Below are 27,321 nucleotides of genomic sequence, written 5' to 3'. Positions count from 1 at the left end.
TGCCACTACAAACACCTGTAGTCCTTACAAGAGGAGAATCCCAAAGCTCTTGCAAACCCTCAGCCCATTTTGGAGAGCTGCTGGGAATTCATGTAGCTGCATTGCCCTGCAGCAGGAGCACAAGGTATGCACTCCCCATACCTCACACCCCTGTGAGCCAAGCTTCTGCAGCATAGCACCATCTTGAGACCAGAGCTACCTCTGGAGTCCACCTTTCTCTGGGGGCCAGTAACTCCTGCACCTCTCCAGCACTGGGACTCCATTTTAATTCCAACAAGCCGATACAGGTAGTTGAATGCCACAACCCCAGCTGTGCAGAGCCTGGGTCCAGAATCAGCTACGACTCTGGTCCTGCACAGCAGGGAAACCAACTCCTGTCACTACACTTTCAGCTGGAGGAATAGTCTAGCAATCTTACCCAGGGCAACTCTACTCTTGAGCTAGCCAAACTGCTACATGCCCTCCCCTAAATGGGAGAGGCCCTGAGTCTCTGAGCAGCTGATCTGCCCCTGGCCAGCAAAATGGCTATGTGACTGTGCTCAGGACATATAGGGAAATAGCCCTGTGACTAATGTGTGAAATGTGACTGTGCTCAGGACTCATGAGAAATAGCCCTGCAGTGCCCCTGCCCCCTGCAGACTTGGCTGTGGCCTACCCAATGGTCCTGCAGTCTCCATCAGTGCCTGAGAAACAGCCTTGCAGGTTGCCCCTGGTGGGCATGCCCCCAGGCCAACTGAACAGCCTTGCACCTGCATGTAGACCTGAGAAATAGTTCCACAGGCCACTCCTGGCAGGCACAACTCTAGGTCAGACAAGCAATTGCATGCTTGTGCCTGTGGCAAGAGTAACAGTACTATAGCTCCAACTCCAGTGAGCCAGACTCCAAGTTAGCTAGCACACTGTGTGCATATATGTGCTTCCAACCTGACAAACAGTCCAGCAACCCCAATCCTGACAAAGCCACACCGCTAGTGCCACAGACTCTCTCAGCCTAGACCACTGAGAAACTTGCTTATGCCACTATTATGGCTTATAGCTGAAGAAACTACATGGAGAGTACACTGTTGTATCCACCTAGAAGCAAAGCCAATGTACTCTACCAAACCAATACCCTAAAACTCATTCATATGAAACCTACTTCATAAAATTGGAAGAAGTGACTTTACCACGTGCATATAAATCAGTGTAGGGACACATCAAACATGAGAAAGCAAGGAAACAAGACACTGTCAATCAGAAACAGCAATTCTCAAGTAATAGACCTCAATGATAAGAAAATGTGTGAAATGCCAGAAAAAGAATTCAAAACAATAAACTTAAGAAAATTTACTGAGATGCAAGAGAGTATAGGCAATTCAATGAATTCAGAAAGACAATTCATGATTTGAATGAGAAATTCAACAGAGATGGATATCATTAAAAAGAACAAGACAGAAACCTTAAAGCTGAAGAATCCAATGAATAAAATAAAAAATTACCATTGAGAGCTTCAACAACAGATTAGACCAAGAGGAAAAAGGAATCTCTGAAGTTGAAGACAGGCCTTTTGAAATAATACAGGCAGGAAAAAAAAAAAGAAAAAAGATAAATTAGTAAAGCCCGCAGGGCTTATGGGACACTACTAAGTGAACAAATATTTACATTTTGGGTGTTTTGGGAAGGAGAAAAGAAGGGAAAAGATGAGGATAGCATAATTAATAAAATCACAGCAGATAGAGAAAGCATCAAGTCACATATAAAGTAATCCTTATTAGATTAATAGTGAAATTCTCAGCAGAGACCCTATAGGACAGGAGGAAATGGAATAATATATTTAAAGTACCAAACAACAACAACAACAACAACAACAAAAAAAAAAAAACCTCCCAACCACAAATATTATACCCAACAAAGCCATCCTTTAGAAATGAAGGAGAAATAAAATCTTTAACATAAAAGCAAAAACCAAGGAAATTCATCATTACCAGACTGGCCTTACAAGAAATGTTCAAAGAAGTCTTACATTTGGTAGTGAAAAGATGATAAATGGCATAATAAAAACATCTGAAACTATAAAACTCCCTAGTAGAGGCAACATATGAAAGAAAAAAAGAGAAAGGAATCAGACCAGGTGCGGTGGCTCACGCCTGTAATCCCAGCACTTTGGGAGGCCGAGGTGGGTGGATCAACTGAGGTCGGGAGTTCGTGACCAGCCTGACCAACATGGAGAAACCCTGTCTCTACTAAAAATACAGAATTAGCCGGGCATGATGGTGCATGCCTGTAATCCTAGTTACTCGGGAGTTTGAGGCAGGAGAATCTCTTGAACCCTGGAGGCAGAGGTTGTGGTGAGCCAAGATTGCACCATTGCACTCTAGCCTGGGCAACAAGAACAAAACTCCGTCTCAAAAAAATAAAAATAAAATAAAAACTTATCATTACAGACAGGCACCCAACCACAAAAATAAATAATAACAGAGGAAATAAGAAACAAAAGATATATAAAACAACCAGGAAACAATCAGTAAAATGACAGGAGTAAAATCCTCACCTATGAAATAATAACCTTGAATGTGAATGGCTTAAATTCTCCATTTAAAAGACATAAGCAGGCTGAATAGATTAAAAAAAAAATCAAGGCCTGATTATATGCTACCTACAAAAAACTCACTTCATTTATAAAGACACACATAGACAAAAGGTGAAGGATTGGAAAAAGATGTTCCATTCAAGCAGAAACCAAAAGTAAGCAGGGATAGCTATCCTTATAACAGTAAAAAAAAAAAAAAAAAATGCTTCAAGTCAAAAGTTATAAAAAGAGACCGAGGATGCTATATAATAATAAAAAGATTGAGTCAACAAAATAGCATACCACTTATAAATATATATGCACCTGACACCAGAGCACCCGGATACATAAAGCAAGTATTAGATGTGAAGGGAAAGATAGATATAATAAATAATATAATAGTTGGGAATTTTAACACTCCACCATCAGCATTGGATCATCCAGACAGGAAATTAACAAAGAAACATCAGGTTTAAACTATGCCACAAACCAAATGGACCTAACAGACATTGATAGAACATCTCACACAACAGCTGCAGAATACATATTTTTTTTCATCAGCACATAGAACATTCTCCAGGATTGACCATATATTAGGACACAAAAAAAGTCTTAACAAATTTTTAAAAACTAAAATTATATTCAGCATCTTACCTGACCACAATAAAATAAAATTAGATATTAATAACATGAGGAATATTTGAAACAATACGAATACATGGAAATTAAATGATATGGTACTGAATGACAAGTGGGTGAAGAAAGAAATTAAGAATAAAAGATTAATGAACCTGAAAGGTTGTGTGTGTGTGTGTGTGTGTGTGTGTGTGTGTGTGTGTGAGAGAGAGAGAATGTCATTCTGTCCCCAGGCTGGAGTGCAGTGGTGCAATCTGGGCTCACTGCAAACTTTGCCTCCTGGGTTCATGCCATTCTCCTGCCTCAGCCTCCCAAGTAGCTGGGACTGCAGGTGCTCGCCACCAAGCCTGGCTAATTTTTTGTATTTTTAGCAGAGACGGGGTTTCACAGTGTCAGCCAGGATGGTCTTGATCTCCTGACCTTGTGATCCGTGTGCCTTGGCCTCCCAAAGTACAGGGATTACAGGCATGAGCCACCGTGCCCAGCCAAAAAGTTGTTTTTATAACACAATAAGCAAAATTGGCAAATCATTAGCTAGATGAAGAAAAAACGAGATAAGACCTAAATAAATAAAGTCAAGAAACAAAAAGAACACATCAAAATGTATACCACAGAAATATAAAGGATCATTAGAAACTACCATGGACAACAATATGCCAATACATTTGAAAGCCAAGAGGAAATGAATGAATTCCTGCACACATACAACCAATAAAGATTGAACCAAGACCAGGTGCGGTTGCTCATGCCTTTTAATCCCAGCACTTTGGGAAGCCAAGATGGATGGACCACTTGAGTTCAGGAGTTCGAGACCAGCCTGGCCAGCATGGGTAGAAATCCTGAAACCCCATCTCTACTAAAAATATAAAAATTAGCTAGGCATGGTGGTGGGCACCTGTACTTCCAGCCACTTGGGAGGCTGAGGCAGAAGAATCACTTGAACCTGGGAGTTGGAGGTTGCAGTGAGCTTACATTGTGCCACTGCACTCCAGCCTGGGCGACAGAGTAAGACCTTGTCTCAAAAAAAAAGAAAAAAAAAAAAGACTGAAACAAGAAGAAATAGAAAACTTGATCAGACCAATAACAGACATTTCTCAAAAGAAGACATAAAAATGGCTGGGCACGGTGGCTGATGCCTGTAATCCCAGCACTTTGGGAGGCTGAGATGGGCGGGTCACTTGAGGTCAGGAGTTTGAGACCAGCCTGGCAAACATAGTGAAACTCCATCTGTACTAAAAATATAAAACTTAGCCAGGAGTGATGGTGCACGCCAGTAATCCCAACTACTTGGGAGGCTAAGGCTGGAGAATTGCTTGGACCTGGGAGGCAGAGGCTGCAGTGAGTCGAGATCGCACCCACTGCACTCCAGCCTGAGTGACAGAGTAAGACTGTGTCTCAAAAAAAAAAAAAGACATAAAAATGGCCAGTGAATGTATCAAAAAATGTTCAGCATCAACAATCATCAGAGAAATGTTAATCAAAACCACAGTGAGGTATCATCTTATCCTAGTTAGGAGGGCTATTATCAAAACACAAAAAATAACAAATGTTGGTGAGGATGCAGAGAAAAGAAAACTCTTATACACTGTTGGTAAGAAGGTAAACTAGTACAACCACTAAGGAGAACAGTATGAAGGTGTCTCAAAAAAACTGCAAATAGAACTACCATAGGCTCTAACAAACTCCCTACTTAGCATTTATTCAAAGAAAAGGAAATCAGTATATCCAAGAGACATCTGCAACCCCATGCTTATTGCAGCATTACCAGCATTACTCACAATTGCCAAGACATGGAATCAATTTAAGTGCCCAAAAACATATGAATAGATTAAAAAATGTGGTGTATATACACAATGAAATAATACACAAGTATAAAAAAATGAAAGCCTGTCATTCATGGCAATATGGGTAGAACTGCAGGACGTTATATTAAGTGAAATAAGCCAGGAACAGAAAGTTAAGCAGTGCATATTCTCAATCACATGAGGAAGCTAAAAAAAAGTTGATCTTAATCAGAGGATACTAAAAAAGTAATCAGAGGATACTAGACATTGAGAAGGGTGTGGGGGAAGGGAGGCACAAGGAGATATTTGTTAAAGGATACAAAATTACAGCCAGATAAGGGATGTAAGTTCTAGTGTTCTGTATGACTGTAGGATAACTGTAGATAACCATAATACATTGTATAGTTTCAAATCGCTAGAAGGAGAATATTGAACATTCCCAGCACACAGAAATGATAAATGTATGCTAATTACCCTGATCTGACCACTATACATTATATGTATAAAAAATTCACGATGTATTCCATGAATATGAACCATAATAATTTGTAAAAAAATTAATTTAATTAAAAAATAAAGAAATATATGAGTGAACATGATTGGATTCCCTTTTCTTTGATCTAGAACCACTAAGAAACTGTATTAAATTGATAGCCTTTCTAAGGGTATTTTTTCTATTGATAAAAGGATACACTGATTATCTAACTGTAATATTACCAACTGTGTGGCATTTACATTTCGCAGAGCATAATAAAAGGCATTTTAAATTAGAAATCTGTCCTCTGTGAGTTTGGATAGTGTGATTTGTTCCCCTACTGTTCCCCGCCCTAATAATTTTACTCTAGGAGAAAGGAAATAACACTGGCCAGTGTGCAAAGCTGATGAACAGAGGTGGTTTCTGCCAGCTGCATCCAAGTACAGATTACACAATTTAGTGTGAGAAAATCATCCTTGATTTCAGCTTTTTCAGCTCTCAACACTTAGCAGATTAATTAAATCCAAATCCAAATGCTGCAGTTTGTATTTCTTATATCTGACTTTAATTTTGGTAAATAATACTGCTATTTATGCTTTTTTTGTTTTTAAAAAAACAAAAAATGAAGCTGGCAGTTTATACAAATTTCAGTTACATGGACCTGGATTAATTTTTAAACATTTCACAAAATGTGTTTGCAAGTTTGTGTGAATGAGAAAAGGGCACAACTTGGAAGATCGTTCTAAGAGAAGGAGCAAAGATGAGGTTCTGAGCCAAATCCAGATAAGAAAAATGAGGGCTAGACAATTTTGTGAGATGGGACAGGAGACATGTAAACATAAGGTTTGTTAGAGGATAAGCTTTGATCCACAAATAATAGATAGACAGTGGGGCTTTGGAAGCTCTTTATAATGAAGAAGGGCACTTTGCATATTGGCATCCCTTGGAGCTGTGAGAATCATGAGAATGGAGAAACTCAGGGGTCAAAGGTTGGTAAGATCTGGGTTAGTAAGAAAGAGTATAGGAAAGAACACCTAGATTAGTGGAGTTGCTTAAAGAAGGCAATTAGTAAAATAGGGTCTTGCCAGAGTCTTAGTAAAATAGGGATTTGCCAGAGTCTTGAGAGTTTATTCACTGGGGAATGTGAGAAACATAAGTAGAGGTTTAGAAGAAGGGCAACATGAAAAAAAAAAAAAGAGGAAGTGGAGTTTATCCCTCAACGATGCTGCGTGGGTGGGGTTTCATGGATTGGATAACCATATCATTTGTTCTCCAAACTGAGTCACTTTTGAGATTGAAAGGGGATGCTATTAATACTTACACTGGGAAATGAACATAAATCAGGACTGTCCTGAGCAAACTGGGATTCATGGTCACTTTATTCATAAGGAACAGACACTTTCTGAGGAGTGAATTTCAGCTGCCAGAAGGGAGAGTGGAGATCCATAAGACTATGAAATAAATATCAGGTTAACAGGAATTGGGAAGCACAAAGGAGACAAGGACCAGGGCAAACAGCAGTCCCTTCCCTTCCCAGCCCATGGATATGACCACACCTAAACCAACCCAAACACATTAAAATGTACACTGTTGGTTTATTTTATACCTCCTGGGAATATTTAGCCTAAAAGAATGTGAGCCTGGGGATATAATGGTAGGCTGGCAGTGCTTCTTCTCAGAGCTGTGTGCAGATAGGTACCTAGAACATTTTAGTAGCATCACTGGGACTCCTGCTGAACCCAGAAGTTGGCAATTTTCATTCTTTGAGAAATACTACAATTAAGAGTTAAATAAATCTTTAAAAGCTGCTGAAGAACAGAGTTAATGCATATTTGGAACAGGTGGTTTGAGTTTTTAAAAATAGGCTTTAGGGCAATGTTATCCTCATTAGAATTTCTGGCTGCACAACCTGGCTTTATTACAGAATTGTTTTTGCAGGGGTAAGAGGGAAATGATTAAAAATGAAGGAAAAAACCATCATCATTCATTAAAGTGAAGTGGCTGGAGGCAACATTGCAGGTCTGAGCTCAACAGAAAAGCTTTAAGATAGCCAAGGTGGGTGCATGCCCACCACCAGGGCTGTCCATGTTTCTCTGGCTTTGGAGCCCAGCTTACTGAATGATCCTTGGCAAGCTGGACTGAAACTGTAATGATAGGCTGAAGTCTATGAAATGAAATTAGCTATAAATGTGCGTGCACCACCAAACCACTAAATCAGCCATGGTCTTCTGCTAAAGAGAAGGTTAACAATGCAGACATAGGTAGCCACAATGGGCAGTTCTTAATGATGTTCTTTACTTTTTTGTACTAATTTCTTGTGTTATCAAAAAGACATTGAATGAAGGCAACTCTTAGAAATCTATTTTGATTTCATTAAAAAGAAAGGGGTGGTCGGTCACCTGCTCTATGCAATATGCAAAGTTGTCTTTTTCTTCCTAAAGAGCCTCCAAATTCCCACTGTCCTCCTACGTGTATCACTTCATGGATCATTTGTTGATCAATGCTTATCAAAGCATTTAAACAGTAATTTACTGTCATATTTAAAATTATGGATTCCATTGCTTAGATTTAAGACTAGTTCTTTCAACATATTTTCTAGATCTTGTCCCATTTGCCTTCATGACTATCCACCTAAGTATTTCCACTCTCCTGACTCTCTACTCTCTGACTTTTCTGGGTGTCTTCCCTTCTGCCTATTAGTATGTTGATTTTACTCCCAAATTCTCCCTCCACAATGATTTTAATCTGTTCCTCAGGCTAGATACTTACATCATCTTTTATGCCTCTGATTCCTAGTTTGTATCCCCAATGCCACTGCTTGGATTAGGTCTGTGGTCCTCAACTTTAACACAATTGGGTGATACATGGTGAGGGCCTAAATCAAAGGTTCTCAACCATGGCTGTACATTAGAATCACTTAAGGAGCTAAAAACACTCATGTTTGTACCTCAGCTTCAGAAATTCTGATTTACTTAATTTGTGTGTGTGTGTGTGTGTGTGTGTGAGAGAGAGAGAGAGAGAGAGAGGGAGAGAGAGAGAGGGAGATGGAGTCTGTGCCATGGTTTTTAAAATGCTACCTAGGAGGGTTGAATGTACAGCCAGGGTGGGGAACACCTGCTTTAGGCCTTGCCATAATTTACCCAATATCATCAGCTTCTTATTGGAATTTCTGCTTCCTGACCTTACCCTCAAGTCTATCCTTTAGCCAGTGGTCTCCAAACATATGTTGTTTTATAATTCTTAGTTTCAAAAAAAGATTCAGTACTGCCCTAATACATGAATATTTTATAAATTATATAACATATTATTCCAGTAGTACATAATAAAACATACCCAATAACTGAAAAAAAATTGAGACACAAATAAATAGAGCTATTAATATATTCTTTTTGTATTCCTACTGATCTTAAACACCCTAATTTCTGGCATATTCCCAGTGTAATTGATCCAAAATGAAATCTGATCTTGTCACTCCAGTGTTTAAAACTTAGGATCCTTAGCATGTATAGGACGAAGCCCGAGTTTTTCATTCTTTCAAACAAGGTTCTCCATGATATATGTTGTCAACTTTTCCAGGCTTAGATCCCTCCAGAATACTATTTATTATGCCTAGAGAGACCATCACCTGTTTGTCTACCTATCAAAATCCTATTCATACTTCAAGACTTGGTTCAGACTTTGTCTCCGCAGTGTGCCCTTTCTCAGAGGCTCCAAACAGGGACATTCTTAATCTTTTAAGCTCCTCTAGCACTGAGTCCATGCCTCTATTACAACAATGACATGCTGTCTTTTGAAAGTCTTTGTTTATGTGTCTCTCAGACTCTCCTTTGGGGTGACAGAAGTTTGGTCTTATTGTTTCCTAACTCCTAATGCCTGGCCAATAGTTGGTGCTCCATAATACTGAATAAATGAATAAATTAGTAAATGAATAAAGTCCCGTAATATATTCATGAGTTCTATTTTGAAGTGTCTATCTCCTGCCCCCCAAAAGAAATAAACTCCTAGTGTGACCCCACTGCAGTTTAAGAAGAGAATCTTTGGCTCATTTATTTCAGCTCAGTGGTTGTTAGCAATTCCAAGTGGACTTTGCTAAATTCACATTGGTCCTAATAATTATGCTGTTGCATAACCTCATACTCCTCTTCGGATCCCCAATAGCCTTCTGTAAAATGTGTGCACCTATTGGCCACATGGGGACTAGACTAGGGTCCATGAAAGCTTCAGCATGAATCCATCCTGGAAGACCAGCTCCCTGTGGCCAGGCAGCACCAGTCCCACCATGAAGGGTGGAACCAATTACAGCTTCCTTCTGCTGGCTCTCTGGGCTAATCTGCCTCTTGTTTTTTCTCTATATCAGTGGTTCTCAATCATGTCTACACATTGGAATAAACTGGGACTTACAAAACATACTGTTGTCTGGGTCCCAGCCCAGAGATTCCAATTTAGTTGGTTTGGGATGCAGCTTGGTCACCAGGATTTTTAAAAGCTTCCCAACCTATTGAAATTTGTAGCCAAGATTGAGAACCCTTACTCTATGTCCAATCTTCCTTCTAGATTTGTTTCCTTGTCCCTGCCTTGGGTTTTCCTTATTTTTTATTATTATTATTTGAGAAATAAGCAAGGTCCCCTCAATGTGCTGAGGCCTAGCAGTGACTCCTGATATCCCTGCGATTCCCAATATCAGCAGTCTCAATGTAACAAACAAGCAAATAAAATAGCACACTCTCTAACACCTTGGTTCTTAGTTATTCAGATGAGAACTGCCCTAAGTAGTTCTGATTATAGCTTCCCTGAAGTGGTGCTCTAAAGGTAATGAAACATTTCTGTACAATTTAGTAGTAATCATCTCAGTATAATTTGGACATAGAGTGAGACACCAAGAATTTCCAGAAGTTTCTTATAAAGCACAGCACACTTGGCTAAGGTGTTTTTCAGTGTATTAGTTGGGGAAGTTCCAGAAAGCTGAGCACATTTTGAAAAGAGAAATTATACATTTGAGTAAGGTTGATTTAGGATAATTTATCCTTTGTAATCATCTAGTTATTTTCTGGCATCTTCCATTGGATTGTGTGGAACACTGAAAGATTGTGGGGTCCAAGGTCAGAGTTTAAATAGGTTTACCAGTTACATATGCCCTACCTTTCTCCTGGACTTTAAGATAGAAAACTAAATTTAGTTAAGACCTATTGTGGGCTTGGCACAGTGGCTCATGACTATAACCCCAGCACTCTGGGAGGCTGAAGTAGAGTGGGAGGATTGCTTGAACCCAGGAGTTCCAGATCAGCCTGGGTGACATAGTGAAGACCCTGTCTCTCAAAAAATAAAAAGGAATTAGCCAGGCATGGTGGTGCGTGCCTATATTTCCAGCTGCTTGGGAGGCTGGGATGGGAAGATTGCTTGAGTCCAAGAGGTCAAGGCTTCAATGAGCTATGATCATACTACTACTGCACTCCAGCCTGGGCAACAGAGCAAGATCCCATCTCTCTCTCTCTAAAAAAAAAAAAAAGACATATTGCGTGACTAAAGATTGTACTTGTACCAAGGGTATGATGACTGAAGTGGAGCTTGGTGGTTATGGAAGGTATGATGCTGCTATTACAATTTTTCCTGGTGGAAACTGTATAAATAAAACTTGGTTGCTTATGGCCAGAGCACATGGATCCAGAAGTTCAGGGCTTCCACCACCATACGATTTCACAATGCAGTCAATGCCTTTCTCTCCCTTACCGGGGTTGGTAGTGAGAGACTAGGGTGATTTAAACTGAAAGGTTCATAGGAGTGAATTAGAGAATCCTAGAGTCAGAGTTCCCAAATCAGGCATGCTGGGGTCATTCAGCCTCAGCAGAAATCAAGAGCATGGTTCCTAAAATCCACAGACATAGACTTTTCTGGCTAGGTTATAATGTTTCAGTCACTTCAGTCATCTTGTCTCTGAGAGTGGTGCCACAACATACGATGTAGCATGGTCAATACACCTAAATTCTTACACTTGGTGACACAGAAATATCGCACAGAATGCAAACTCCCTCCATTAGCCATAGCAGATCTGCCTGCATTGATTTATCTAGACCTTTTGGGAAGTAATTACATATCCTGCCTGCACCATCTTCCACTTTCAGAGATAATTGGTTCCATTAGTATATTCTTTGTTAGGTGAAATAATATCCTTTTTCATTTGTCTTAAATGTATCTCTTTCTACTTCAAGAGACTATTTCCTTGAAGAAATTGTTAAATTAAGCCAGGATTTATCAAATCAATATGTTTCAGAGTATACAGACATAGATGTGTCTTTTCGTCAGTCTTCATTTTCCAAAAAGAGAAGTAACTACCCATTCATAGAACTTCATGCCTTTCCTTTATCCTCTGAGTTACACTCAGCCCTATTTACATATTCATAATATTTGAGTCTATTTCTGATACACAGTCCACACGTTAAGCTCCGTGAGAGGGAAGATACACGTTTTATGACTCTGCAGTATTATTATATATATTTGTCAGATGAATAAACAAAAGAGCCATTAAATGGAAAAAGAAGGGAAGATAAATTACAGAGCTTAGAGAAATGGCAAAATATAAGAATATTTTGTACTTTCAGAAATTCTCATTGGGTTCTGTGCTGGACAAGGGGGAAGGGTACAGGGGATGAATCTGGAATTCAGTAATACATATGTTCAGAGGCCATTATGATAATTGTTTGAATGGAAAGAATTGGGAATATTATCTGTTACTTGTTTTAGGAAGAAATATTAATGCAAATTAAAAACACTTTAAGGTTGGCTTCTTATAAATTATTAATAATGACCTCTCCCAGAAGCAATTTTAGTTTCTCTGCAGTCTTTGGTTCTCTGACTACATTTTTGGAAAACAGGAGTTTCTGCATTTTCTGCCCTTTCAGAGCTTGTAATAATGGTTCAAATATTCTTTCACCTGTGGTTTCAAGGCAATACAAATCCATTCTCCTCTATAAATTTCTTTCTTTGTTCTTATTCCCAGATAAATTACTTCTATTTTAGGAAAATCTATCTTTAATTGTGTCTCCAAATTTTTTTCTTATTTAACACAGTAGTTGTACATTTAAAACTTAAATTATGAGATTGTACATATATAAGTACCATACTATACATTTAATATAAAATTTAAAAACATTCTTATATATTGTTATAGGTACATACATATAGACTAACTGTTAAAACATGCATGAAGGCCAGGTGTGATGTCTCACACCTGTAATCTCAGCACTTTGGGAGGCAGAGGTGGGCGGATCACAGGGTTAGGAGATTGAGACCATTCTGGCTAACACAGTGAAAGCCCATGTCTACTAAAAATACAAAAAATTAGCCAGGCATGGTGGCACCTGCCAGTAGTTCCTAGTTACTTGGGAGGCTGAGGCAGGAGAATTGCTTGAACCCAGGAGGCAGAGGTTGCAGTGAGCCACGATCGCACCATTACACTCCAGCCTGGGTGACAGAATGAGACTTCATCAAAAAAAGAAAAAAAATGCATGGGAAAATAACAACGGCTATAGGGTAATGTTCAGCTCTGGCAGCAATTCCCTACCCTCTCCAAACACTCACTTCCCACAAAAGCCAGTGTTCTAGAAATTTAGTTGTATAAAAGTCACAAAAATATTTGTTAAAAAATGTAGATTCTAGCCTTCAACTTCAAAAATTCTGATGCAGCAGGTCTGAGTTGCGCTGTGAATGTGCATTTGAAAAAGAACCCCAGCCGATTCAGCTGCAGATGATTAGACCACTACTCTAAATCAGAAGTACTGAATATGCACAGCTGGCAGGTGGATGTTGGCGCCTGAAGTGCCAGCGTGAGGTCAAGCCTGGAACATGATTTGGCAGTCATTAGTCTGGAGGTGGAATTAAAACCTTGGAGGGGATGGAAACATCCAAGGGAGGGTGTAGAGAGAGAGGAGAGGTGGACTGAGGATAGAAAGCCAGAGTGCAGGAGACAGAAAAAGGAGGAGGAGTCTACCAAGGAAACTAAATGCAAGTCTGGAGAGGGAGGAGACGAACAGGGAGCACCATGTCATAAATGCTGACGAGGCAGCATTCAGCAAGGAGAGGTGCTCAAAGGATCGAATGAAAGAAAATGGCCGAGAAAGGGAAAGCCAGAAAAATGCTCTTTGTCTGTGTAGTCTGTCTCCGGCACTACAATGTTTGCTCCTAGAAGGCAGGGTTATTTGTCATTGCATTCCCAGTAACTGGCATATTGTAAACACTTAATAAATGCTTGGTGAACTAAACTGGATTGGGACTGACAGCTGCCATCTAAGAATTTTTAAAGAGCTCCATTAAAACTTGGTTCCATCCAGGACCCTCATTAGGATGAGCAAATGTTGTCCAGATAAAACAATCCACAATGGAGAATTAATTGCAACCAGATCGATAAAGCAGTTATTTTGAGCCATCTGCCAAGATGTGGTAATGACATTTTAAAAACAATGTGCAACCTTTGTGTGTATGTGATGGTATTCTGAAGAATAAAATGTACCAGTAATTAAAAAACAAAGCAAAGACCTTTAAAATCTTTAAATTTAAATTGTGAGAGCATTTTAAAAAAATGCAAATGGTCTCTCATGATCATTTGTAGAAGCATGTGTAGCCATGAGGAGAACAAGCCACATTAAACGAGGTAAATGACTCTTCAAGAATGCACATGTGTTGGTTGCTATGACAACAGCTGGGTTTTATTGAACGGAGAGCAAAAAATCAATTAGAAACCATTGGAAGAAACTGAACAGGAACATAAAACATTCTGCCTCACAATTTCAGGAACTTTGCTACATCTGTGCACTGAATGGAAAGGGTTTGTGTGCACGTCAGTCGATGGAGCAGTAGGAAAGTCACCCTCTTGATGCATTTCCATCATCCTAACATCCCCTTTCACAGCCTGGTCTTCTCAATATCCAAGTAATTTATTAGAGAGGTAAAAAATTTAGCCAGTTGCCTGCCTCCTATGTATCAATGACATTAAACAATTCTTGGCTTAGATATACATATATTTTTTGAACCAAACAGTTTTCATTTTTATTCATAGAGACAGCCTACATCTGTGTAGCAGTTTTTTCCCCAACCTGGCACGTGCCCAGCTAGTTAAGAAAACACAGGAAGACCGGGGAGAGACCGTCTTGGGAAGCCAATCTGCCAACCCTCTCCCAGGTTTCCTCCCTCTCTTTCTTTGGGGATCTACTATTCTCCATTCTTATCTTTCCTAAGATAAGGAGATCCTAAGAGGATTAAGAAAAAAAAATTATCATTTTTTCAGACTCCTCATATTGTTTAATCGGTAGAGTGGGAAGAGGCCCTGTGACAGAGATGATAACTTCAAATGCAGCCACAGGAGACCGTACACCAGCCATGTAACTTTCTTCTGGGTGGCTCTAAGAATATTTGGTGGAAGGGTTCTTGTGGCCATCCAGGGATAGATTTTAGTCTAAGGAACTCATTAAGCTCATGAGAAATGGTTAAGCTTTCAGAGTGAACTGTACTTAGTTCAGTTATGAGATGATCAAGAGGAAGAGTAACCCAATGAGAGGGCCTTTGCTTTTCTGACTCATGTTGCACAACACCAGCAGATTAATCCCAAAGCATCCCCTTTATAACAGTGTTTTTCTTTCTTTTTTCTTTTTTCTTTTTCTTTTTTCTTTTTTTTTTTTTTTTAGGCGGAGTCTCACTCTGTCTCCCAGGCTGGAGTGCAGTGGCGCGATCTCGGCTCACTGCAAGCTCCGCCTCCCAGGTTCACACCTTCCTTCTGCCTCAGCCTCCCCAGTAGCTGGGACTACAGGCGCTGGCCACCACGCCTGGCTAATTTTTTGTATTTTTAGTAGAGACGGGGTTTCACCGTGTTAACCAGGATGATCTCAATCTACTGACCTGGTGATCCGCCTGCCTTGGCCTCCCAAAGTGCTGGGATTACAGGCGTGAGCCACTGTGCCCGGCCTATAACAGTGTTTTTCAAATTATAGATTGAGACACATTACTGCTTCCGGGGATCAACTTAGTGGGTTGGGACCACCATTTAAGAAAAAAGAAGAAAGAAAATTAAGACAGAAAACAGAGTGAATCTCATCAAGTAAAGTTAAAATGTGTTTTGTGAAACTTTTGTTTCATTCTCTCTCTCTACATATGTAAGTACTGGGATGCTAAATTGAAAGTATTTCTTACTGCAGGTCCTGACCAAAAAGGTTAAAAGTCAAACTCTTCTTTGCTAAGCATGCCTCAGTATTTTCAGTGGTCTACCATAAACAAACAAACAAAAAAACAAAAAAACAAAAAGAATTCCAACTCCTTCACCTCTAGGATTGGAGTTGTTCCCCAAATCCACAACTCAGTTCTGCAACTTTATGCTAGGTTCTCACTTTTCTATTCACTGTCATTTCACCTTATGCTCATCTCAATGTCCATGAATCACTGTGCCCCTTACTCATAATGCCTCATCTCCTTTGTAGTTGCAAATTCTACTCTCCTTTAGAGACCATTCAAGCTGTATCTTGCCATTTCACCCAAAAGATCTCCATCTCCTCTCATCACTCATCTCTTCCTCTTGGTGTATTCATTTCCACACCTGATGTCCCCAGGAGCCCTCTCTGCCTTGCTCTTTATCTTCCTCTGATCACACTACACTCCTACATCTCCTTGTGGCAATGTTTTTCCCCTTCCTGTGTCTGCCTCCCTCTCCCTGTTGCTTTCCTGTTGGCATCTGTCTTGCAGCTTACCTCCTCATTGACCTGTTTTTGTTGACTTGTATTTCTGCTTCCTTGTGTGTATCTCCAGTCTTCAGTCTCTACTTGATTGGGAGCAACTTGTGCCTAGGGACTGTGAATCACTTTTTTGTATCCCCCATGATGTTTGGCATAATATAAAGCATACAACGAGTACCCAGTAAAAATTTCTTGACTCAGTCAATCAATCATCAATCATCAATCCCTCCTTTGTATTAAATCTCTACCCTACTCGCTCCAGCATTTTTCTCTTTAGATACAGTGTTTTGTGTTTGAAACGGCTTTGCCATTTCTGAAGCTCTTTCATATCTATTATCTCATTTGATCTTATCTACAAGGATTTGGTTAAATAGGCATGGGCTATGATACAGTTCTTGAGAGATGGGGTGACTAAGTCTCAAAGGGAGTTGTAACAGTAACATGGCTTATCAATGATGTCACTAGAATCAGAATCTAGGATGCGACCTATTCTGTGCCATTATCCTCCTCCAATGAAAACTTGAGAACAATAATCACGCAATAAAATAAAGAGCCCACTGAATGCAAAATAGAGTATGGAGAAAAAAAAGCAAAAATAGTGGACAAGGCAAAACCTGTGTTTCTCATAGAATAAGAATTTAAATACAGTGTACTAAGACCAAAATTCTGAGTATCATTTTTGCTTCTTTAATTGCACTTGAGCTCTCATGATGCCATAGTAAGTGGGAGAAAATATATTGTCCACTTAGGGAGGATTATGTTGCTTTCCACTGTTAGATTGAGAAACATTTCATTAACTCCACCCTGACAATTAACTGGGACTCTGTACAGTGTTACATATAATAAGCAAATTCTCTTTCTTTTTAACTTATTAATTTATTTCTTACCAAGCTGTTCTCCTAAATGTTGACCTCGCTCAGTTGAGATGACCCGCTCGTCTTCCATGTCACACTTGTTCCCAACCAGAATAACCTGGGCATTATCCCAAGAGTATGTTTTGATTTGGGTTGACCTAAAAGAAAAAGAACAAGCATGACATAATCATAGGAAAGCAGAACAGCATAAAATGAAGGAGAAGAAATACATTCCACAGATGATGATGATAACAAAAGGGAAAAAAACCCCGTGAAATCCAAATGCCTGACATTTAGAGTTAATTAGTTCAGTGCAATTTTACCCTTCAGATACTCATCAGAGATTGCATGAGTCAAAAATCAAGGGAACAGTAGAGGTGTACTAATAATTATTTTGTACTTAATGAGATTAATACTAACACTGATTCTTCCTTTCCTCTTTTACCCCCACCTTACGTAATACCTTTACAGTAGGATAGCCAACCATCCTGGTTTCCCCAAGACTTTCCCAGTTTAAGCAGTAACAGTCCCATGTCCTGAGAAACTGTCCCTCAGTTTCAGGCAAACTGAGATGGCTGCCCAACCTATTTACAGCCTATCACACAAAAATAGTATTTTCCCTTATCACAGTAACAACTCAAAGAGCTAAAGCAATGGGGCTTAGGAAATCTGGGAGAAGTGATAATTTTTTAAAAAAAGAATCATGACAGCTAATATGTTCATGCCTTACCTTTATAAGAGAAAAATATCAGGTTGATTAATGTCAAAATTATAATACAATGAGCTGGCATTTTAAGTTGCTACAAACAGGATATTTGGAATTTAGAATAAGCCTCAATTATGAATCATGACACAAATAACCAACTTTTGATTTTGAAACTTAGATAATAAATGTAATAGTTTGCTTTTGCAGGTATTTTTTTTAAACCTGGTTAGCCAGTAAGTTTATTGTTTTATCTGAAAAATCATCCTAAAACATTGTTTGTTTTAGCTCTCAGAGGCTGCTCCTGAGCTCTGAGGAAGCTTCCCTTCTTTTGAGCTACCTGATCTTTCTTCTGCGCATGGGACATTTTGGGATGTTTCCACCTGTTGTTTTTAACTTCTTTCTTGGGCATCTCATAGTTTGGGTTCTGTTGGATAGCAACATGAGCTTTTGTTTACTTATTTATTTATTTATTTATTTATTTGAGACAGGGTCTCGCTCTGTCACCCAGGCTGGAGTAAAGTGGCATGATCTTGGCTCACTGCAGGCTCAACCTCCTGGGCTCAAGTGATCCTCCCACCTCAGCTCCCTGAGTAGCTGGAACAACAGGTGCACATCACCATGCCTGGGTAATTTTTATAAATTTTTTTGCAGAAACAGGGTTTTGCCATGTTGTCCAGGCTGATCTTGTACTCCTGGGCTCGAGCAGTTCAGCCACCTCAGTCTCCAAAGTGCTGGGACTGTGAGCCACCATGCCCAGCCAATATGAGTTCTCTTGTTTACCTCCTCCATCAGGTCTGAAGTTATGCTGTTCTTCATGAATGGAAAGAACCATTTCTTGTAAGCATCTTCATCTGCTTCCATTAGGTAATGCATGTAATCTGCATCCTTCTGACCCATGATGTGTTTCCTATGCACTTCTGCATTCAATTCCTTGCTTTCAGAATCACAAATATTGTCTGGTACTATGAGGGACAGAACAGCCTTCATCAACAACTCCCTTCAAGGCCCGAAAAACTTTATTGCCAGTGATGGTTCTGGCAAGGCCTACATCCAAATAGCAGGTGAAGGCACCAGGCTGACCATCAATGCTTTCCATATCACATTAATCTCCAGTCATCTCCACTTGGCCTTCATAGATCTTGTCCATGCCAAACCTACTGAGAAGCCTGTGGGCCAGTGGCAGGCCAGTAGAATGTGCTGCAGCATAATTTGTCAGGCCAACCTTCACATTTTATTTTGGTAGTTCATGTACCATGTACATATGCTGCACAGACTACCCCTTCTATATGGGCATAAGCAATCTGACAAATGATATCTCTGTTTGTTACGCAGACTATCACCCTGTATTTGAGTGTGTTGTATTTATTTTTATCCTGTATCACTGAGCGTTTTTGAGCATAGTAGTCAGTTCTACCCTCTTGTCGTCTCCTAAATTTCACTTGGTATCTCTTAAATAGGCCTTATTCTTAACAACTTTAACAAACTCCATTCTGCAGAAAAAAGACCCTCATCCATGGTTTGACACAGACCTGCAGGCCCAGCAATGCCAGGCAGAGAAAAAGCACAAGTATTTTTCGAAATACTTAATATCTGTTGCATTAATGTAATCCTTAGAATAACTTAAGGAGAATATTATTATTCTCAACTGCCCATATCCTCAACTGCCCATTTTACAGTTGAGGAAAATGAGGCATAGAGAGGTTAATTGCCCAAGATCACTCAGCCAGTAAAGTGTCAAATGTGGGAATCACGTTTTGGCAGTATGGCTCTCAAGCCTGTGCTTTAAAACATGTTTCCACAATGCTCATTAAAAGTTCAAAAAGTTAAGTTCTAGTGCATTTATTGTTATCTAGAGGAAGCTATCTTCTTTCATTCTCCCTTTGTATCAGTCACATTTTTATTTGAGAACAGTCTAAGATAGGTGGGAAAGTCATATTGCCCAGTGGGTGGTCAGGACGGAAATACTGAAATGTTGAAATGTAAACAAATGATTAAAGTTTGAAAAAAGAATAGATTTGTAACATGTCGAAAAGTAAAGCTTGGGACTGGTGTTACAAACAATAGTCAAGTGAAGGATCACTGAATAGAAAATGGCAATGAGATGTTCTCAACTTGAAGAGGGAATAAAAAGCATATAGTATAGCTTTTTAAGCTGCAGGAGAGTTTTCAAAGAGCTATGATCACTGTTTCTCCTTCCTGAGAAGAAAGGAAAGAGTGAAGAGGCAGATAGGGTTTTATTTCAGCATATTCCCCTGAACCAAGTACATCTAAGTTTTCAAATGAGATTAAATTATCTGGGGAAATACATTCTTGATACACCTGGACATCTCAGAGTCACAGCATATTTTTTCAGAACAATATGACCTTTCTAATTCTGATACCTCACTTAATAATATATTCCCTTAGCAACAGTGAGATTTGGCAGGTATCTATAGACTGGAGAAATAAAGACAGAACTTTTAAACTCTATACTTTTTCCTCACTTAATCTTATGTGTGGAGAATATGAAAAATGATGCATTAATAATGAATTAGGGTGTAAAATAAATTCCACTCTTGGAAACACTTAAGTAACAAATGCTAATATATTTTTACAAAGGAAGTCAAAAGTTTCTTTTAAAGGATCTCACATCTGATCAGATTTCTTTATGTAATTAAAAGAAATAGTCTCTTTGTTCCTATACGTCTTGTAAGCCAGGGACTTGGAAAGGCCCTGGGTAGAGAGCCCTTATGTTAACAGAAAAAGTTTAATCCTGGTAGTAAAACTAGAAATCAGATATCCAGAGTCAGATTAGTGACAAAGGGTTCACAAGAGAGTGTCACAATTGTCCAAGGAAGGAGCTGGGGCCAGGATGTTAATAACCTAGCTTCTGAGTTTCCTGAGGACAAATGAGTGCTTGAGGAAATTTGGCACTCTTCTGACCTGGGCCAGTACATCCTACTGCACCCCTGACTGTATAAACTCAAGTCAGGGTGTGCTTTTGTGAAGGTCAGGAAGGTGCATAACTCACAACCCACTAGCTGATTCATGTCCGTTAACCAAATTAATGGAATGCTTGCTTCTACCACTAAACACATCTGAGTATCTCAGTTCTGCTGACATAATGATAACCTATGGGGTCCCAGGCTGCTGTAATAGGTTATACATTTATGCATATACAATATTCCCTGCTCCTCAATGATTTATAAAAATATATGACCAAGAAGAACATACTTTTTTTGGCCATGATTATATGAGATCCATCCTCTTCATTTGCTCTTACATAAGAAATATTTCAATGTAACCTCAAATTTTCTCAATTGTCAGGGAAATAATGTAAAATGAATACTTTCTACAATTACCAAGGAATTAGAAAGAATCATTATTTTGAAAGTTTACAGAGCCAAAGGAGACCAGTTTTATTTTTAATGAAATAAAAATTGTGGTCTAGAGCATTTGTGCTAAGATGAACAAAAGACTGATTTCCCATTAGAGTTGGTTAATTTTATGATTGAAATTGGGGTTGCAAATGTTCAATGTTTGACTTTGGTTTTGACTACTTGGACTTCCTGATGTTGTTCTGCATCAGCAGAGCAGGGAAGGGAGCTTTAGGCACAGTCCCACCATCAGCAAGAGGGGATCAGAGCCATGCCGGCTGGTTTGTAAATTACTACCTATCACAAAACCTAACATAAATGATAAGATCAAAACTATTTTACAATGGACAAGAGCAAAAGGATGTAGCAAATTAAATTATGTCAGCTTCTTGTTGCTTTGAAATTCCTTTCATGTATTCTGAAAGATTTAGCTTTTTTTAAAAAGTTTCTGTGCTTAGTGCATGGTAGGTTAACATATAAGATCTACTTGTATCTTCCCTTCTTAGGTCCTGTAGAACACTATGTTGTTACTTTACAAGAAAATGTAAAATGATGATCATTACTCCAAAATGAGTACTCATGTCGCTAATATGAAATTTATACCCCTTTCTGCCTACACAATAACTTTCTATCCATGTACCGATAACTGTATGACTTTGGCAATATAAGCAGCTATGACCAAGTTAGTGCATGTACGAGTAATGAAATCTACATTTGGTATTGCTGCATAGTGATCATAATAAACCATTGATGAAAAGGCATATCTCAGTGTCACAGATTTTTTTTTTTTTTTTGAGATGGAGTCTTGCTCTGTTGCCCAGGTTGGAGTACAGTGACTCACTGCAACCTTCGCCTTCCAGTTTCAAGTGATTCTCATGCCTCAGCCTCCCCAGTAGGTAGGATTACAGGCACATGCCACCACACCCAGCTATTTTTTTTTTTGTGTGTATATATATATATATATTTTTTTTTTTTAGTAGAGACAGGATTTCACCATGTTGGCCAGGCTGGTCTCGAACTCCTGACCTTAAGTGATCTGCCTTCCTCAGCCTCCCAAAGTGCTGGGATTACAGGTGCAAGCCACCATGCCCAGCCATAGATGTTAAAGTAAGAAACTGTGCATCTTAGAATTTGTAAAACGCTATTGTGTTCTTGATATTTCTTTTATGTAGGAAGATCTAGGTTGAAATAAGAGCTTAGAGTATCCTTTAACCAAGGAAAACCTAGCGATGAGGGAGTATAAGCTCCATGAGTTGAGAAAGACCCATAGTTATGCATATTTTGTCTACACTGAGTGTCAGAAGAATGTTGGGATTGTAATTCAGTTCCCATCCCTTCCAACTCAGACTCAACAATTTATTCAGCCAGTTTGAGAAAAAGCTCTAATACTAGGTGAGTATGGGGAAGTCATTCTGAATTGTTTAGTTCAGTATCTCCATCTGTAAAATGAGGCTATTATTTTACATGCTCTGGGGCTGTTGGAGGCCAAATATGGTTTGAGGTAGGGCCACACTGTACTTTTGAAGTTGCAACATCTCATTACAAATAGAACACATTATTAGTCTCCTCTTGGGGAGCCAGCTGCTCCTCTTCCCAAATCCAGCTTAATTAATCGTTTCTAATTCCTATAATTGAAATAACAATTGGATTTTTTTCATTGAAGAGTCTCAAATTTTGTTTCCAGTCCATATCTCCAGGCTGAGGTTCTATACAAGTAAATTTCCAACTGGGAGTAAATGACCTTCCCCTTATGTATCTATCAGGGGTATGACACATGTTTGTTCAATAAATCCTCCTTTCGCATGGTATTTATATGTGTTTACCTTTTCACCATTGGATGTATTTTGTGAAATTTCTTATTTGAGGGATGCATTTCCAATCATCTCATGAGAGGGAGTGTCTTATTTCTTTGTTGGGTAGAGACACACACTGAAAGCAAGTGGCTGTCACCAAACAGTATACATGTGAAAAGATGATTTATTTCTGAATCACTGCAAAAGATCCTTTGGGGTTACTGTTAATCTCAACAAGATTAATGGAATCAGAAGCCATATGCTGGTCACCATGGTTACTCTGCAAATGGCAGTTAACTCAGACCTTACCAGTACCATATCACAGTTACTAAAAAGCCTGTTATTTACTTGCCATTTAGCTAAAAAAAACAAAACAAATACCTCAAGCTTTCTCTCAACATTTATGTATAAACTTAAAAGAGAAAGAGAGGAGGAAAGCATAATTTATCCCCATTTCAGTTCTTATCAAATGTTAAAGTGGAGTCTCAAAAAAGCTGGGATGAGACATCAAGATAAAAGAGCTTTTGATATTTTATAATGTTTCCCACATAAACAACTGAACTCTAAACAGAATCAAATAATTTCAGTTTGAAGAGCTATAAACAAGTGAACAAACCACATTTCCACAATATTTCTAGTATTCCTTCTCTCCTGTTCTGGGTGTGTAAGTAATTGCCTGTGAGTTCAGCCTCTTCTCATGGAGAATGACAGACTTTAGCTTAATCACAATGTTCTGAAAAACAGTCCAAAAAATGCATCTCAGTGCCCCACAAAAACAATTGTCAATTAGGGTCTGATTTGGGATGCATGTGGGAATACGAGGTATCAGAGAGAATATGACTCACTCTTCCTCACCCAGGGAAGCTCGAACAGATCTTAATAGCAGGCCCTTTCTAATTCTGGAAGCCCATGTTGCTCTACTGCATCCATTTCCCTTATTCTTTTTAATATGTAGGAGCTTTGGCTTTTTAGTACCACACCCTACTTCAAGTTTGTAAAGAAACTTCCCAACCTGCTTTTGCTCATCACATACAATTGGTCCTTTTGTTATTTTTTTTCACTTAATTTAATCATTATTTATTCAATTTTTCTCAACCTTCAGAGAGCTTTTAAAAATTAGCCCAATTCAGAAACATTAATTTAGAACCTCTAGAGTCTTCATCAGAGGTATTAAAAAGAAATCTCAGGTGATTTGTATATGCTATCAAGGCTGAGTATTACTGTGATGAATCCCTTCAAATTCTTTTCTTTCTAGTTTTTAAATAATCTATTTCTTTATTTCCTAGCTAACCCCATAAAGTACTTGCAGGTGGTTTACAAAGATATATACAAAATAAAAAAATTTAATGAGAGTAATACTAAGAAACCAGAAATAGGAACATAATAAAGTCTGATTAGTTACACATGCTATAAATACTAATAGGTAGTTTTCGGAAGTTGAGGGGGTAGGCCTTTTATATGTATATGAACTCATTTATAAATAACACATTAAAAAAGGAAAAATTTTAAAAGATATCCTTAAAAATGCTCTTCAATATTTGATATAATCTTTTATTATTTAGAAGAATAGGTTCATATTTTTTGGTACAATTGCTACATTCTTATTACAAATTCTAACAATAGTGAAAAGCTAAAGGAAAAATGATCAGAAATCTCACTATCTCCACATCTCCACTATTAACATTTTGGTGAAATTCCAGTAGTAGGTTGTATTACAGTTCTCACTTAGTCATTATTTCCTTCCCTGTAGGTGTACTATATTTCCTTGCCCTTCTAACTTTGGGTCTGGCCAATGGAATATAAGGAGATTTGACCTGTGCCACTGTGACTAACAGACATCAGAGGCAAGGTGAGCTTCCATCAGCCCTCTTGGGTTCTTTATCTTGGGAAGAGCCCATCTCAGAAAGGGGTTGTTCTGTCAGTTTATCCCAGAAATGAGATGCCCCAAGGAACCCAGCTGAGTTCTGCAGACACCAACAAATGTCAGTCAAATCTACAAAAGCCCAGTTTAACATAGCACCCTTCATATGGCCTTGGCTTACCTTTCTAGCTTCTAGCTTCAACTTTCTAGCTTCTAGTTTCATCTCTTGCTGCCCTCCGGCTTCCCTCCAATTCTGATATGGGCTTTTTAATTTCTTTGATTTTCCCATACATGCTATATTTTCAGCAAGTTAGGCCTGTGACTATAGGTGGTTTCAGGTTTTGTGAGGTCTAAAATTCATAATAATTTGAGGGCCCAATTTAAGAAAAATGCAAATTACAAATACATAATTAAGTATAGGATATTTTGTACCAGACACTATCTATATCCCCCAGGCCTTACCAGTTCTGTGCTTGTTGGATGACTTCTAACTGTCAGTACTTGCATCTCTTTGCTTTACAGTTTTCACCAAAGCAACGGAAGGTCACTCTGCCCATCAGGGAAGGTAAAATATAAAAGGAAAATAACACACTCAGGGGCAGACCTGAGCCAATGACTGACAGGAGTTGGAGTATAAATACCCCAGCTCCCTTTCTCCTCAGGTTGTTACCATACTGATTCTCAGAAATTTTAAGAAAGATTGAGCTCTGGTTACGCATAATGGTAGCTGGCTTGAACACACACCTTTTATTGGCTGTCTTCCCTCTCACAGCCCACTTACCCTCCTGCTATGGGTATTTCTTGCATGTCCCACATAAACTACTTGTGTGCAAACTCCTGTCTCAGAGCCTGCTCTGGGGAAATTACTAAGACACTAAGAGGGGATTTGTCTTAGTAAGGGGCCCAAAGTTTAGCTGTGTTCTGGAGCTGGCAGTATGGCTGAAAAGCACTGATTATGAAATAATTTCATCCTTTTTTCAAAGAGCCAGTTTATGGGTATACCACTAAACTTAAGCTTCATTAGTTTTGCAAGAAATCACCTGTAGCCATCACATGTACCATCTGTCTAAAACACATTTATGGCTTCTGTGTCAGGCCCTCTCAGTCTCTTCCATCTTCCTCTGGGTTAGCTGCCACTCATGCGGGCCCACTTATGCCTTGTACGTCACTCAGTATAACTTTTTCACTTATTCACATCTGCCCTTGACTATAGGTACCATGAGGACAGAGACCTCAACTGTGCATTCATCATTTAGTCTCCAGCATTCAGCAAAATACATGGCACATAGAAGGTACTCAAATAGTAATGTAGAATTAGAGATTGAATAATGAGTGAATGATAGACTGAATACAGCAAAAATGCCTGACTCAGAATATAAGCACAAAATAAAAGAATTACCATCTTATGTAATGCCAGTGCCCCAGTGCATCCCTTTTAGGATGTGTTGCTGGCAGCTTCTTCCACAGAACCTTTTATACCCTGACATTGTCCACAGTAAGGAAAGGCAACTCTTCACCCCATCACAGTCTGCAAAGGACATCTGCATGCCTGGCTATTCATCCCAGTCTGGAGAAGTCACCTTTTCCTTTCTGATCTAGCACCAATAGTTAGGATGAGGATACGTTAGGAGTGACTTAGCACCTTGACATTGTGGAAGAGCTGCTTTGGAAGGGCCCCAGTCCATCACCTTCATTTTGGAGATGACAAAGCTGAAACGCCAAATGTGAGTGACTGAGATGGCTCAACTACTTAGTGGCCAGTGTGGGTCTATATCCCAGGGCTCCTGTGAATGCTCATCCTCAATGTGCTGTCTGCTTGCACAAGAGGGAAAGTGCCTACATTGTGTTGAATGTGGAACTTGGTAAGAAATTCATATGTTTGATTATCTTTTAAAGTAGAAAATAATATATCTCCTGGGGAAACCAAAAATGCTTGAATCTGCATAGATCTGGGAGTGTCAATTCAGCTGCATGTGGAAGCAAGCAGAATTGGATGTTCTGGAAGGATCTGTTTGATCCAACTCTCCGTGGTAAGTCTGCTGCAGAGAGCCAGTACTGAAAACGTATTTCGAGAGCTCAAGAAGCAGTGTTCTTGATCCACCTAGTCCTGGAACTACCTTGCACCACATCCTATTCTCCCTTATTAGTCTAAATCTTAACTTAGACCTATTTCCATCATGCCCATCTTATAACTTCTGATCTCCTAATTTTATAAAATGTCAAATTCTATTTTTTAAACCATATGTGTGGTAGAAACAACTGGACATTCCTTTTCTTTTTGCAAGAAAAAAACAATAACTAGATGAAGCAAGTGTCAGGCCTCTGAGCCCAGGCCAAGCCATCGCATCCCCTGTGACTTGCACTTATACGCCCAGATGGCCTGAAGTAACTGAAGAATCACAAAAGAAGTGCAAACGCCCTGCCTCGCCTTAACTGATGACATTCCACCACAAAAGAAGTGAAAATGGCCAGTCCTTGCCTTAAGCGATGATATTATCTTGTGAAATTCCTTTTCCTGGCTCATCCTGGCTCAAAAAGCTCCCCCACTGAGCACCTTGTAACCCCTACTCCTGCCCGCCAGAGAACAAACCCCCTT

At 39.1% G+C, this 27,321-nt stretch overlaps 1 protein-coding gene across 2 annotated transcripts in view; it reads right to left on the bottom strand.

Moving 5' to 3' along the window:
• The window catches only part of RAB3C (RAB3C, member RAS oncogene family), a 293,347-nt gene that overhangs the window by 24,193 nt on the left and 241,833 nt on the right, over positions 1-27,321 (bottom strand). For both annotated transcript variants that reach the window (XM_009208455.3, XM_003899700.5), the window contains exon 4: positions 17,043-17,167. In XM_009208455.3, the coding sequence (XP_009206719.1) occupies positions 17,043-17,167 (125 nt within the window). The remainder of the gene's footprint in view (positions 1-17,042; positions 17,168-27,321) is intronic.

The sequence above is a fragment of the Papio anubis genome, chromosome 5 (assembly GCF_008728515.1).
Source record: "Papio anubis isolate 15944 chromosome 5, Panubis1.0, whole genome shotgun sequence".
In the NCBI taxonomy this organism is placed as follows: Eukaryota; Metazoa; Chordata; class Mammalia; order Primates; family Cercopithecidae; genus Papio; species Papio anubis.
The sequence above is the reverse complement of the archived record's forward strand: the minus strand, read 5'-3'. Positions and strand labels throughout refer to the sequence as shown.